This window comes from Petromyzon marinus, unplaced genomic scaffold (genome assembly GCF_048934315.1).
Source record: "Petromyzon marinus isolate PM22_M1 ecotype Great Lakes invasive population unplaced genomic scaffold, UKy_Petmar_22M1.pri1.0 PM_Scaffold_171, whole genome shotgun sequence".
In the NCBI taxonomy this organism is placed as follows: Eukaryota; Metazoa; Chordata; class Hyperoartia; order Petromyzontiformes; family Petromyzontidae; genus Petromyzon; species Petromyzon marinus.
This window is the reverse complement of record NW_027423137.1, coordinates 92,178-108,208: the sequence shown is the minus strand read 5'-3', so window position 1 is coordinate 108,208 and position 16,031 is coordinate 92,178. Positions and strand designations below refer to the sequence as shown.

The window sequence follows — 16,031 nt, the reverse complement described above, 5'->3', positions numbered from 1 at the left end:
CGCTTTTTCTCAACCATCCGGAATACCTCCTCTGCGGCCAGGGCTCTGGGGAGGTCTGGACCGCGTACCAAAAGCAGCCATTGCAGCTGCATGCGTCACAGTTCTAAACCTCGCCCATTTACCGTCGACAACAGGAGGAGTGGGTGACGATGCCAACCCCAGCCGCAAGCGATGATGGAATTCTCACTTGCAACTTCCATCAGCTAGCTGAGACCAGACCACCTTAGGTTGGAATGGGGTCCTGGGTGTACACCCACCACTGAAGTGGAATAATGGCAGGTGCATCTTACAGATGATCTGGCCCATACCTACCAATCACTCCAGACCAGGTGCCAGCATCATGACCAACTGGGGCATTGAAGTCACTCAACAAGATGACTCTATCCCGAGGGGCCACTTTAGCCAGCTATCCGTGTTGCTAAAGTTGAGGGTAAGAATCCACCCATTTTTCGCCATATAGCATTGTGATATATAACGACTTATTGTTGGTAGCTTAGCTGATTGGAGAATATAGAGTTTATTGATAACATTGAGGTAATTTATATTTTAGTATTTTTTATTGGTTCACTATATAGTATTCATTATATATTGTATTGTATACACAGTTACTGTGAATAGCTCAGATGTATAGGCCTTAAGTTCAACATAGCCTTTTCTGTGACCAGTCACAAGCTAATTCACTCAGTTATTTCAATGCTAAATTCGCCTAGTTATTTCAATGCTAAATTATCCTGTTTGATTTGTACTAGGTGCCTCGGTAAATGCATATACTCTGACTTTAACATAGCTATTTCTGTGACCAGTTACAAGCTAATCACTCAGCTATTTAAATGCTAAATTTTATGCTAATTCCTTTGTCAAGGAGTGCCTCTGCGGATGTGTATACTTTAACTTAGCTATTTCAATGCTAAATTCTATGCTAATTCCTTTGTCAAGGGGTGCCTTTGCGGATGTGTATGCTTTAACTTTAACATAGCCTTTTCTGTGACAAGTCACAAGCTAATCACTCAGCCATTTCAATGCTAAATTATATGCTAATTCCTTTGTCAAGGCACTTTGTTTCTTCTCACACAGCTTAAAGGTCGTGATCTCAGCGTGGCTTTCTCACTCCAGCGCTGTCCTCCAGACAGTCTCGTCCCCTTCACCTGATGAAGGCCGCTTGTGTTGTGGCCGAAACGTCGTGAGAATATTATTGTGTTATTTTATTTTATCAATTTATTATTTTATTCTCATTCTACGTGACTTTACCGAAAGAACCAATGAAGATGAATCCTTGCAGTCACGAAAGCTTTAAATCGAAATTAAACCTTGTTGATACTTTGGTTCATTTTTTTAATAGCCGTTAGGCTGCACCTTGGCTTGGGGTAATTTTCAGTCATTACACTTACACGATCTGGAGGATCCCAGGTTACTGTTAAAATGACGTCACGAACGAAAAGAGAAGGCGGAGTGTGAGAGAAACGCCCAGCAGGGGAGTGGTGACGTCACTGAAAGAGGCAGGGCGATTGGGGCGCTTCCTGTTGGGATTTTGAGTTGAGTGGTCACACGCAGCGTGAGCTGATGTTGAAAATAAAGAGGAGTGTTTCATCTCAACTTTCATCCGGTGGACTCATTACACATACATACTTAATGGTCAAAGACAGTTATACGTCGTACAGTGTACACGCTTTCCATCGCTGTACCACAGGAATGTACATATGGGAGGCTGATCGATGGCTCATTGTGCTCACAATTCTAGATTTAAAGCTTCCACTCCAGCGCTGTCCTCCAGACAGTCTCGTCCCTTCACCTGATGAAGGCCGCTTGTGTTGTGGCCGAAACGTCGTGATTTTTTGTTATTTTATTTTCACCTACGTGACTTTACCCAATAGAACCAAAGAGTATGTGCTCACAATGTTATTTATCTGGTTCCTGGGCAACGAGAGGTACAGCGACTGTGTACCCTTGCCATGATGTGCATGCACTTATCATTTATGTTTTTACAACGCACTTCTCTGACGAGTTTCTTATATTTTTTACCATTTTAAAGTTTTTGTTGTAAAACATTGTAATTGTAATAACGTGCCTTTCCCTAGGCGATGTCTGGAGAGGACGAAGAGGAATGCAGAAGCCAGGCTGACGATGAACTTGCACAAAAGCTCAGAGATGTGGGTCTTGACACAGTTTACTGGAAACAGAAACTGCGTGAGGTTCTGCTCATTTCTAATGCACAGGCCCTGCTTCACCTCGACCAGCAGGACAGCAGAGAACTGGACTCACATTTCCGTAAAGAGTGGGAAAAGCGAGCATTTTATAAAATGCTTGGCATTGTTGCTGCTGATGGTGTTGTCAGTGCTAAAAAGGCAGTGAGCTTGGCTCCACATATACAAATTGATAATCTGTTGCCTTCTGTCGTGTCTGAGAGAATTCACGAGCCTGCCCAAGAAATATGTCCATCTGTTTCAACACATTGTTTGTCAGATACAGAGATTTTACAAAACGCATCAGGGGGTCTTGCTCTAGAGGGGGTTTATATGAGTGGAAAGTTAGAGGATGCATTAGAAAAGAGAGGAAAACTCTTGACGATCCCACAAACATTCCGGCTCGTGGGTCTGGTCGGCAGGTCAGAGACAAAACAACACGAGTTTATTTCTTTCAATGATGAATCCATGTTCAGGAAGACCATGGAAGTCATGGGCTTCAGCAGCACTGTCTCCGAGAAAGGATGCGTCTCGTCCTTGAGTAGAAAACCAGCCTTAATGCAAGTCAAATCAATGAATCTTAAGGAAATGCAAAATACTCAGACTGATCATTCCTATCTTTCCAGGACACAGTTTACGTACCTGCCCCTAGCCTCAGGTAATCTTCATATGGCACAACTCAGGCTGTCTGAAGCAGCCCTGAAGGAGCTACAAATGATTGAGAATACGTTGGAAAATACAAAGGAAGATTTTAAAAGCAACGTGTTTTCCAGCATGAGCTGCAAATTCTTCCACAATTTTGGCTCTCACGCAAACGAGGGTCCTCTCCAATTTGGAGGAATTTTTTGGAGGAAGGCATCAGCTAAAGGTTTCAGTTTACATCAGCAAGATGAAATAAAACTGCTCTTGTCTGAGTTATTCGAACCAAACATTGGTGCCGACTGCGGCAGTAGTACAACGACTGATACAGGTACTGCAATGACAACTGAGCCAGCTCCAAGTGATTCTGGACATTACAGCCCGGTGCTCACCGATGTGATACAGATGACTGTAACCACAACAGGGGGTAATCCTGATGTACATAATCTCCCTCAGTGGGAATCTGCTATTGTTGTCAACAATAGGACATGGTCTCTCATCGACCGAGGAATCAGGTTTATACCAGTATGGGACATCGTCCGGTCCAATCATAAATGCGATTTTAAAGATGTCCTGAAGTTGGTCAGTGATCTTCAAAAAGCTTACACCATTTTAACAAAAAAAGAAGTACATAATTATCCAGAGGATGAATTGGCTGACATAAATGTCAAAGCGCAATCGATAATGGAAGATGCGAAGCAGTGGAAAGAATCTGACAATGGCACTCATCTGGAAATGCTGGCGGATCTAAAACAGAAGTATGAATGCACAAAAACTAACAGGAGCTGGATTGACACGTGTCTCTCACACCCAGCCCTTCAGGAATTCTTGACGCGGATTGTATCGGCATACAAGCACTCTTCTTGTGACGAAACCGAATGGATAAAAATAAAAATGCGGTACCTATTGGAACCCAACATCTATGCAGTGGAGAACTTACCCAAGCGCTCCTCGATAACGCAGTGGGTGTATGGGTCTGATACAGTCAGGGTCCTTGATGCTGAGCTAAATGCCCTTGGCAAGACATTTACAGAAACAAAGAAACAATTAAAAGAAGCGATGGATGCACCGACTTTTGAAACTGCACTGAATGAAGCAAAGGTGAAGGGAACCAATGAAATCACATTTTCCCTCAATTCCCTTTGCCGGTGCTTCCGAGAAATGGAGCGGATGGAGGAGGAGCTCCTGTTCATTCCATGTGCTGCTGCTTCAGGGTTCCGTACAAAGGAGAGATCGTTCGATCGCCTCCTCGACTATGAAGACGTTAACTGCCTTCAGCACCAAGTGGACGCGGCACACAGCGAGTACTCAGCTCTCAAATCTCAAAGTGCTCTCAAGGCTCAGGCGTACGTCCTCTTGAACGGTTTGACTACAGGAGTACAGTCTAATTCACGGACCCCCCTGGAAAAAGAGGAACATCTGACGTTCATGAAATCCTATTTGGATGCAAACATCTGCACCGAAGTATCAAACGTGGTGCTGGTCTATGATGGAGGCCCCATTGATTGGAACCGACTCGAGGAAACTTTGAAATCTTTTGTTGCTGGGACACTGACTATCACATTGGCTCCTTCGCAGACATCGAAGGTTGAGAGTGAAACAGAGGGGATGAAAACGTTTATGAATCTGTGTAAAATATTGAGGCTTCAAGAATACTACCCGAAAAAAATGCATACAAAGCATATGTGTGTTGTTAAGTCAGAAATACTTAAAGAAGCCCCAATCACAGAGGAAGAACTTGTTCTTCATTATTTGCAGAAACTGATGATGTTTGACTCCGACGCACGGTATGTTAGTGTTCTGGGTGAAAATGAAAACAATGAAACCATGCAGAATGAAAACTCTAATTATGAAAAGTTTTTTAACCATGATGGTATTGTGAGTAGTCAAGATTGGTCTACGACAGAAACTCGAAGCCATGTTCACCCAATGGATTTGCAAATGGCAATTTTTCATTGTGGAGACAATTTTGTGAGGCAGCACATTTACACCAAACTCTCGTTTTGCCAGTTTGCACTGCCGCTTTTAGTTCCAAATCCTTGTAGCTCAGAAATAGAATTCCCTCTATGGGCATTCCGACAGATTAAAAAGAGCTGGAAATCCCGTGCTGCATCTACTGAGACACAGCAAACCAACCTCTGTGCGATTGTTAACGCTGACACTCCTCTAGTGTCATTCATTAGGTTTGGTGAATCACCCGCATCGAAATCTCAGATGCTGAACTCTCTGCTTGGAAAGCAAAAGAATGAAGTTTTCTTTCATAGACACTGCAGAGGCAGCAGCAAGAATGGTCTCCTAATGGAAGGAGTCACAGAGATCGCCTGGTACTGTCCAGGTGGGAGGGATGATGACGTCTTTAATGACTGCATAGCGTTCACAAATCTCCATGGAGATGCGAGAGAGCACAAAAAGCAGGTGCAGTTTCTCCTCGAGATATCCACTGTCAACGTGATATTAATGTCAGATTGTGATAACAATGATGAAGCTAAAAGCATTTTGGTAGATTGTCTAAATTCTTCAAAGCCTTTACTTTGCCTTTGGGCTGACAAAGAACGAATCTTGGGTGGACATTATAAAACAAAGGTAAAAATTGGTGTCAAGAATAGAAATGAGGCTGAACTAATGGATGGATTGAAGTCAACTATCAAATATATGTTGGCCACTTCAAAACAAACGGTTACAATTAATGATTGCTCAGACATCGCTAGACAGTGCGGCTTCAGTGTTGATGAAGATGATGAACAATGTAAACAAGGCAAGTCTATGGCAGGCGTCTTATTGAGTCTTCTGAAGGACAAGCCATTGTCTTCCATGAAGGAGACTTTTCTGCCTCTTCAAGGTAAATTGTGGCACGAGTGGTGCAAGAAAGACAAAGAATTCGCTCGCTTGAGAGTAGAGGGGGACCAAAGCGTGGAAGAGTACAGGGACAACATTGCAATTGAAAAACAATCAATACGGGAAGCCCAGCTTCACAAAGCATCTCCTCTCAATAAATTAATGAGATCGTTCATTGATAATATGGGGCATCATGCAGACTCAGTAAAACAATACTCACTGCATTGGCTACAAATCTATTTAGATAACCTGTCTGCAGGTAGCATATCACAACTTCATCAGGAGTATCACCAGGCTCCGAAAGGAATACTTGAGTCCAGGAGAACAGTTATTGGCAGTAGGTTACTGTCTATACAACAAGCAGAGCTGGAACGAATATCAGAAAAACGTGAGGCATCCTCTTTTGGAATCCATCACCTTTTCAGGGAAGTTGGGCAGATCTATGAAGCGTCAGAGACACCGCGCACAGCTGACAAGCCCTCGGCTGCTTTGCCAGGCATCGCAGCAGATTTGATGCTCTCTGGGTTCCCTCTTGAACTCATGAACGATGATGCCTCACATGTCCCCCTCACTTGGAATTGCTCAGTTTTGGATGAAGTTATTGAAAAAATTGGGAACAAAAAACTATTTGTCCTCTCCATACTGGGCATACAGAGCAGTGGCAAGTCCACGCTGCTGAATGCAATGTTCGGTCTCCAGTTCCCTGTGGGTGCTGGGAGATGCACCCGAGGGGTCCACATGCAGTTGGTGAAGGTGGACGAAGAGTTCAGCAATGAGCTGGGATATGACTTTGTGTTGATAGTCGACACAGAAGGGCTCTGTGCCCCAGAGCTATGAAATGCGACACACACTCTTGACAATGAACTGGCTACATTTGTGATCGGCCTTGCAAACATGACTGTGATCATTACTTTTGGAGAGAATCCCTCTGAGATGCACAACATAATACAGATCGCTGTGCAGGCATTTCTGAAAATGAAGCAGTTGAAGTTGTCACCAAGCTGTGTGTTTGTCCATCAAAACGTCGGGGATGTGACTGTAAAATAAAATGTCATGGATGGAAGGAGACTCTTCCAGGATACGTTAGACGAGATGACTCGCACGGCTGCAGAACAGGAGCAGTACAAAACTATATCATTTAACGAGGTGATTGGGTTCGACGTTAACTCTCAGATCCATTTCTTTTCTCACTTTTGAGAAGACGATCCTCCAATGGCTCCGTCAAATCCAAGCTACTTTCAACATGTAAAAAAAAACTTAAAGACAGCATCATAAAGACAAAAAATCAGGTTTTAAAAATATCAGAATTGAAAAATCGTATCCAAGATTTGTGGAATGCATTGCTTTCAGAAGACTTTGTGTTTAGCTTCAATAACTCCCACGAGATTGCAGTTTACAGCAAACTTGAAGACATGTATAGGAAATGGACTTGGAGCCTTAGGAGTCATCTTATTCAAGAGGAGAATAGGATATAATATTACTAATAACAGGACAGACGTAAATTTCGATTTAAAGCTTTCGTGACTGCAAGGATTCATCTTCTTTGGTTCTTTCAGTAAAGTCACGTAGAATGAGAATATAATAATAAAATAAAATGAGACGATAAAATAAACACGACGTTTCGGCCACAACACAAGTAGCCTTCATCAGGTGAAATAACAGAACTGTAGGGACGACAGTGCTCCAATGAACGTTGGTAAGATGCGTAGCGTCTTTTTAAGCTCGGTGAGAGGCGTGAAACCTGTTGACAAAGGAGTTTAAGTATCAAAGCAGGAGAATTTAGCATTGAAATAGCTGAGGGATTATCTTGTGACAGAAATATCTATGATAAAGTCAGAGTTTATCTATCAACAGAGGCATTTAGTATATGGACGCTAAAGGCCTCCAACCACCCAACTTTCATACAGTAAACCGATGTGAAAAGAACTAAGTCTATATTACATAATATAATAAATGTACTTAATATATTCTTCAATAAGCTGGGCTATTAATCACAAAGCAACTGGGTATACAATACACTATATAATGAGTGTCTTTTAAGCTCGGTGAGAGGCATGAAATGTCTTGACAAAGGAGTTTAAGTATCAAAGTAGGAGAATTTAGCATTGAAATAGCTGAGGGATTAGCTTGTGACAGAATGAGCTATGTTAAAGTAAAAGTTTACCTATCAACAGAGGCATTTAGTATATGGACGCTAAAGGCTTCCAACTACCAACTATCATAAAGTAAACCGATATGAAAAAAACTAAGTCTATATTACATCAATATAATAAATGTACTTAATATATTCTTCAATAAGCTGGGCTATTAATCACAAAGCAAATGGGTATACACTAAACTATATAATGAGTGTCTTTTAAGCTCGTTGAGAGGCATGAAACGTCTTGACAAAAGAGTTTACGTATCAAAGCAGGATAATTTAGCATTGAAATAGGTCCGGTTCAATACAGTACACAATATTCGTGATCTGATCCCATCCGTGAAGGATGTCATTCCTGACTTACAGTACCCGGGGGTTTACAAATTGAATTGTACCTGCGGCGATTGCTATATCGGGGAGACTAAGGGACATGTCTCTAACCGAATTCGCGAGCACAAATCAGATTTGAAACACGGCAGAACGAATTATTCTGCCGTAGCTGATCACTGTGTAGTGGAGTAGATAATGCGCATAGGAATTGGCCATTTACAGTACATACAGACAGACAAGGAGAACGGGTCACACGAGGTCGAACAGGTGGTCGAGTCGCGAGTGGCGTAAACAAACCCAAGTAATTAAGGGAGTCGTGGCACGAGGGCTGTGATTGGTCGAGAGGCTGTTAGCGTTAAGTGGTGGCGTCTGAATGTCTGATGAAGGGGACAGGTGCGGGCTGGCGGGAAACGGCCAGCGAGCCACGTGACAATTAATTAAGGCTAATGCGAGAGAGGATAAAACGCGAGGTGGTTTGAACCGAGGGGAGTTGCTGTTGGAGAGTTGCTGCTGGGGAGTTGTTGCTGGAGAGTCGTTGCTGGGCAGTTGTTGGCGAGAGGTGAAGAGATACGAAGAAGACAGCTGGAAATGTTATGGAAGAATAGATAGAGAGCCGGACCCCAAAGACAGTAAATAGCGATAGGGAGAGTCAGCGTTAGCGGAGATAGAGTCACTGTGTGTGAATAGATGGAAGTCACTGCGTGTGAAGAGATAGTGGCGATACTGTGTGTGAGGAGATAGAAGACGAACCACTGTGTGTGGAAGGGATAGAAGACGAACCACTGTGTGTGGAAGGGAAGACACTGTGTGTGAAGAGATCGGCGAAGAAACACTGTGTGTGGAAGGGGATGCACGGACGATGCTGAAGTAAATCGGAGTGTCCGAGTTGGCGGAGCACGGAGAGAATTACTGTGTGTACGGAATGATGGAATGAAAGTGACGGCGAAAAAAGGGACGGTTGTCGTCCGAGTGAATTCACGGCGCTACAACTGTTACAATGCTGTGGGTGATCACGATATAATTTTCTCCGATACCAAGGTTCTTTGAAAACCCACGGGTTTTTATCAGAGATTTGTTCACGAGGCAATTCAGATTTACAAACACAGACACAATTTCAACCGAGAAGATGGTTTCAAATTAAGCAACCATTGGAAAGATATTCTAAATCGAACCAAACAGTAAACTAATTTTCAATGGTACAGTATATATTTTTTTTGAAGTAGTGGTACCCCAAAATTTCGCAGCTCTTAAAATTCCCTTTTCACACCATCGAAGTGTATACCCAGTTGCTGTTAATAGCTCAGCTTATTGAAGAAGATATTGAGTACATTTATTATATTGATGTAATTTAGACTTAGTTTTTTACATCGGTTTACTGTATGATAGTTGGGTAGCACAGCCCCTTTGGCGTCCATGTACTAGGTGCCTCTGTGGATGTGTAAACTTTAACTTTAACATAGCTATTTCTGTGACCAGTCACAAGCTAATCCCTCAGCTATTTCAATGCTAAATTCTCCTGTTTGATATGTAAACTCCTTTGTCAAAGTGCCTCACTTCTCTCACCCAGCTTAAAAAGACGCCACGAATCTTAGCAGTGTTCATTGAAGCTCTGTCGTCCCGACAGTTATGTTCCTTCACCTGAAGAAGGCTACTTGTGTTGTGGCCGAAACGTCGTGATTTTTGTTGTTTTATTTTTTACCTACGTGACTTTACCGAATAAAACCAAAGAGTATGGATCCTTGCAGTCAAGAAAGCTTCAAATCTAGAACCAGTGTAATATTTACGCAACCCATCGGCACTCGCCCACACCCTCAAGCAATGTGGGGAAAAATCCCACAGAACCGGTTTGGCCGTTGAAAGGGAGAGGTGTCAGTCGTTTCTCGACGCCTCTCTACACAGCAGCAGCAGCGTTTTGCAATGCGAGGCTCTCTTGAGTGTTGCAGTGCCGTACAACTCCAAAGTACGTGAGGCAACCAAGAACAGAATAAGTCTGAGAGGAGATGGAGCGATGAAATCATCCCGTGTGCAGGTACTGGGAGGATTCTCGCGTCGCAGATACGTGAGAGATGGTTATGGCTCGGGGAAGTCTTCATCCAGCAGTTGATCGCTCATGGCATGTGATGGTTAATGTTACGTCTCATGTTCTTAGCACGACACGTGTTGGAGTGACATGGGGCAGCACGTTTTAACACGTAGTCTTTCGCGACCAATATCATCCATAATAGAGGTTTTTTGGGGTTAGATGGCATATCTATATAAATGTGTCGTTAAAACTTGTCACCACCCGACACATCTAACTAGTAAGGTTTGTCACGGAAACAAAACGTGGCCAATTCGTCACTAGTACAGCACACCGGTGTGTTGGAGTACTCAGATTAGATAGTTGTAATTACTGGCGAAACGTTGTACTCGGATTGTAAATGTTGTGCTTGGCTCTCCAACACACCGGTGTGTGGTACTATTGACGAATTGCCTTGTTTACGTGACAACCCTTACAAATTGGCTTGTAATGGGTCAGCACGTTATGGGTCAGCACGTTATTTATTTGGGTATAAGCACATTTCAGGGGTTGAATAAAGGATGCGTGCATATGCATTTTAACTATATATTTTATACTGCTGTGGAGAAGGTGCAGTGGGACAGCAATGGAGAAGATGTAGTGGTACAGCAGTAGAGAATGTGTAGTGTTACAGCAGTAGAGACCGTGTAGTAGTACAGCAGTGGAGAAGGTGTAGTGGCATAGCAGTGGAGAAGGTGTAGTGGTACAACAGTGGAGAAGGTGTAGTGGTACAGCAGTAGAGACGGTGTAATGGTACAGCAGTAGAGAAGGTGTTTTTGGTACAGCAGTAGAGAAGGTGTACTGGTACAGCAGTAGAGAAGGTGTAGTGGGACAACAGTAGAGAAGGTGTAGTGGTACAGCAGTAGAGAAGGTGTAGTGGTACAGCAGTAGAGAAGGTGTAGCGTTACAGCAGTAGAGAAGGTGTAGTGGTACAGCAGTAGAGAAGGTGTAGTGGTACAGCAGTAGAGAAGGTGTAGTGGTACAGCAGTAGAGAAGGTGTAGTGTTACAGCAGTAGAGAAGGTGTAGTGGTACAACAGTAGAGAAGGTGTAGTGTTACAGCAGTAGAGAAGGTGTAGTGTTACAGCAGTAGAGAAGGTGTAGTAGTACAACTGTAGAGAAGGTGTAGTGTTACAGCAGTAGAGGTGTAGTGGTACAACAGTAGAGAAGGTGTAGTGGTACAGCAGTAGATAAGGTGTAGTGGTACAGCAGTACAGAAGGTGTAGTGGTACAGCAGTAGAGAAGGTGTAGTGGTACAGCAGTAGAGAAGGTGTAGAGGTACAGCAGTAGAGAAGGTGTAGTGGTACAGCAGTAGAGAAGGTGTAGTGGTACAGCAGTAGAGAAGGTGTAGTGGTACAGCAGTAGAGAAGGTGTAGTGGTACAGCAGTAGAGAAGGTGTAGTGGTACAGCAGTAGAGAAGGTGTAGTGGTACAGCAGTAGAGAAGGTGTAGTGGTACAGCAGTAGAGAAGGTGTAGTAGTACAGCAGTAGAGAACGTGTAGTGGTACAGCAGTATAGAAGGTGTAGTGGTACAGCAGTATAGAAGGTGTAGTGGTACAGCAGTAGAGAAGGTGTAGTGGTACAGCAGTAGAGAAGGTGTAGTGGTACAGCAGTAGAGAAGGTGTGGTGGTACAGCAGTAGAGAAGGTGTAGTGGTACAGCAGTAGAGAAGGTGTAGTGGTACAGTAGTAGAGAAGGTGTAGTGGTACAGCAGTAGAGAAGGTGTAGTGGTACAGCAGTAGAGAAGGTGTAGTGGTACAGCAGTAGAGAAGGTGTAGTGGTACAGCAGTAGAGAAGGTGTAGTGGTACAGCAGTAGAAAAGGTGTAGTGGTACAGCAGTAGAGAAGGTGTAGTGGTACAGCAGTAGAGAAGGTGTAGTGGTACAGCAGTAGAGAAGGTGTAGTGGTACAGCAGTAGAGAAGGTGTAGTGTTACAGAGCTGGCGGCCACGCTGCTGGGTATGCAGCAGCCTGCAAGTGACTGCTCACACTCCTCGCCTCTCTACACCTCGTACCATGTCAGGTTGAATTGAGAATGAACAAAACTGTTCCAGTCTATAGCTTGGATAATATTTGATGCACACTCTATTTTGGTGTATAACTCAAGTTTCCACGTGGGAAAGTTGTTTTTTTTTGCCGCCACAAGCGTTTTGCTGACAGTTCTCTGATATCTTGGCTAAGTAAATAATTCTATAGAACATTCCTTCGCAGAACAATAGCATGAGGACTACTGTCCAAGGTCCCTTGCCACCAGCAACTCTTATCAACAATTTTACTCAACCACGTAACCGATCACACCTCTGAGGACAACTTATTTAAGTCTTTGACTCTGCAAGTGAATCAAAATATATAAAGAAAAAGTAAAATAACACTTTCAGCGATCCTGGAAGCCTGCCTAATCAAAAACTCAACTCTACTGCCAGTAACGAGGGCAAATCCCGGAGTCTCTGCAGGACTGGTTTGTATGATTTTGTGTGCTGTTTTTTAGGAATTTCTAGCTTATTTTATTAATTCTCTAAAACACATTAAGGCCCGAATCTCGTCCCACCTCTTGCACACGTGGTGCATCCGTTGTGACAGCCTGACGTCGTCCCTGGTTTTGGATCAGCAGATATCCTGGCACCTGATGTCATAACCCCTATCATACTCCCTCAGATAGTCATCCCAAGACTTGTGCAAACACAGACCCACTTAATTGCCCCCTGTGATGTCTGTCTTCTCATACGAGTTAGCCCCGAGATGTGGTGTTTGTGTGCGTGTGTTTAGCCAGTGTGTTTCATTGTGAAACGGCCTTTGTCTCTATCTGGGTGTTAATGTGTTTGTTTGTCCCCTCTCCTATTGAGCCTGGTTTTCTGAGCTAAATTCCCATTCACAATCAACAAGGTGGCAGTTATCTGAACATGGTCTAGGGCCGCCTCCCCACCCCCGCACTAGGTCGACTTGGAATGAATATAAATACCTGGTGAAGTATGTAAATATCGTCACTGCTAAGACAAATGCAGTCAGGCATGGCTCTGGTTTTATCCTTTTAATAAATATACAAATTTTGGTTGTAGAAAATTGGTATGTTTTGCATTATTTATATTATTGTGAATGATCCTTCGGGTAAATACTCCAATCCGAACTTCCATAATCCATTATAAAATATATATGCTTAACCCAGACATCATGGCAATTATATATGGATAATTGGATGTTGATAAAAACATGCATCCGATCATTAGATTGGCATGTAGTACCACAAATTCAAAGGACATGTGTGCATGAGAGTGCAATCCAAAGACATGAGAGTGCAATGCAAAGGACATGTGAGCATGATATATCTAAGACAGAGGCATTGAGAGAGAGACACAGAGTCGGAAATAAACAGCTGACATAGGTAGGTAGGATAAAAACATTACAGTCAGTTAAGACTACCTGGTTAATAACGTCCTTCCAATGATTGCTCAGTTTGTACCCATCCTCTCAGTTGAAGTTGTGTCTGTGTTTATGTATCTGGATGGCTTCATGAACACATCTCTGAAGGTAGCCGGTAGGTTTGCAGAGTACCTCCATCTTGGATAAATCAATTTTGCGTGAGCCCACAGCGTTAAAACAATGATCGGCAACGACATTGGTATTGATCCTACCGTGTTTCAGATCTGCCTTGTGTTCACGAATGCGGTCCGAGACATGTCGCTGTATTTCCCCAATTTAACTGCTGCCACAACCAGAACTCAGTTTGTAGACACCAGGGTATTGCATGTCAGGAATCACATCCTGTACAGATGGGATTAAATCACGGATTTTGTGTACTGTGTTGAAACGAACCTGGATCTTGTGTTTGTTTAAAATTTTGGAAATCTTTTTGGTATCCCCTGCAATGTACGGTAAAGTGATGGTTTTGGTTGGATCCTCATTACGATTTTTCATATGTTGTGGTTGACATTTTCAACGTTTCAACTTTCCAGGAACCAGGGTTTCTTAATTAAGACAGTCGTTAAAACGACAAGGGACATTCTTGTCTCTTTGCACTTTATTTACCCTCTTGTGGGCAGCGGTATCTGGTGTTTTGCCATTGGCCCTTCCTTCTGCATCCTGTTGGAGACGCTGATGCCAAACCCCGCCCGTAAATTTCTCTCTCAGAAATATTCCGGGGTCACTTCTTGCCCAAGCGTGGGTTATATCCTCTTTGTCCTGCCATTAACGTGTCCCCCCTCTGCTACATGATTTGGGTTAATTCCTGGGAAGCAAAATATTCTACGGCTTTACAAGAACATTCTGGTGCTGTTTGGCTTCGTCATTAGATTTTTTCCGACTTTCAGTATGCAGGGAATGCGTATATATTTACAAGGAGCTATGACACTCAAAATAGACAATATCACTCCTAATATTAAATTTGTGGTCATTGGCAAGAAAACGTGTACACTCCTTTGCAGTTTGCACGTAGATATTTGGTAGCAGAATGTTTGCCTGAACATGGAATTCAGGGGATTGGTGTCTGTTTCAGAGTTACAGCTATGATGCGCATTGTGTTACTTAACTGTGCATCTTAAAATGTTGTGTACATGTGTAGTGAGTCCAACTGAGTCGCAGACGTTGTCTGAGGGAGCAACACTTTTATTAAGCTATCAACACAACATACTCTAGGGTGGTGACCACCCAACTAACCACGCTACGGCAAACCACCTCGATGGGTTCGCAATCCTGGTCCGGACCACAAGCTGGGTCCTGGACCACGTAGCTGGAGGCTTCTTCAAGCTGGACGTGGATCTCCTGTCTCTCCAACAGTAAGAACCCCGAGCCCCTCTCAGGGACCCCCTTATATTGGGCCGGGCTGGGGCTGTCTCTGCCTCTCACCCCACCCACCTTCTCGATCCCTCTCGCCCTTGCCCGAAGGCTCTCGAAAGTTCTACCCGGACCATGTGACCACCCATTGGCCCCCTCCATTAGTGGCCCCCCACCAGTATTATCTGGTCACGTGTTCCCAGGTCAGCCAGAGCATCATGCCCCCAACGTAACCCCAGCCGGGCTGACACTATCGCTCTCTCAGCGGGAGCCCGCACCGCACGCTGTGCATGGTGCCACTGCACTTAACCAGCGTTCACCCACGCTCCCACTATGGCTGGTACTACACCTCACGGCCAGGGTGTACACACAACAATATAACTCCAGCTGTGGCCTTGCAGGCCCGGCACCACACAGTGACATTCCCAGTCACTACACCCCCCCCCCCCCTCCGTAGCACTCAGCCGTCCCGGCTGCCAACTCCCCCTCAATGAAGCAACTGATGAACAAATGTACGCAACATAATGCAACGTGTGCTCCAATAATAACAGAACAACCAAATAAATACCCAAACCCACCTGTACAATTTAAAGACAGAGAGGAAAAAAATGCAACACCGAACAATAAACCAACAACAACTGTGATGTGCAGAGTCCCCGCAATCAACATCTCCTACCCGCAACATGTAACAACACTCGTGAGCTCAATGGCGAGCAGGATCAACCAAATACTCGCCATGACTCACGCGAGCACAACAACCTATGACGGCATGGGAGTGTGCAACATGCGGGGATCATGCAACCCGAGTCTTTGAGCAAGTCCACGAATCCGGGCCTCCAGGCGGGTTGGGCCTGTCAGCCCTGAATGGCCCCAGGGGAATGCATAATCGACCAGACGAAACCGGCTCCTCACGAAGAGCAGTAGGCCAGACCGTCGGGTCTTCCATGTCCAGAGCACGCGAGGCCGACATGAGCCGCCACGTGAGAGGATCAATCGTGCAGTGCCTTAAGAAGCAGAGATTCGTAGGAAAGCGGACGTGCTGGAGGCCGCCGCCGAGGAACCTGACTGGACATGCCCCGGCAAAACC

General features: G+C 44.2%; 2 protein-coding genes across 3 annotated transcripts in view; both read left to right on the top strand.

The window, feature by feature from the left end:
• Positions 1 to 886: 886 nt before the first annotated feature.
• Positions 887 to 7,290, top strand: LOC116937274 (interferon-induced very large GTPase 1-like). The gene has a single exon (XM_032944344.2). It carries the CDS (start codon positions 2,079 to 2,081, stop codon positions 6,489 to 6,491), a length of 4,413 nt encoding a protein of 1,470 aa, XP_032800235.2. The 5' UTR covers positions 887 to 2,078; the 3' UTR covers positions 6,492 to 7,290.
• A 2,656-nt stretch (positions 7,291 to 9,946) lies between these two features.
• LOC116937419 (uncharacterized) overlaps positions 9,947 to 16,031 on the top strand; it is a 37,407-nt gene continuing 31,322 nt past the window's right edge. For both annotated transcript variants that reach the window (XM_076063726.1, XM_076063723.1), the window contains exon 1: positions 9,947 to 10,153. The gene's annotated coding sequence lies outside the window, so the exon portion shown is untranslated. The remainder of the gene's footprint in view (positions 10,154 to 16,031) is intronic.

Excerpts from the sequence above, each read along its gene's own strand:
- LOC116937274 (XM_032944344.2), top strand. The coding sequence starts at position 2,079 with ATGTCTGGAGAGGACGAAGAGGAATGCAGAAGCCAGGCTGACGATGAA.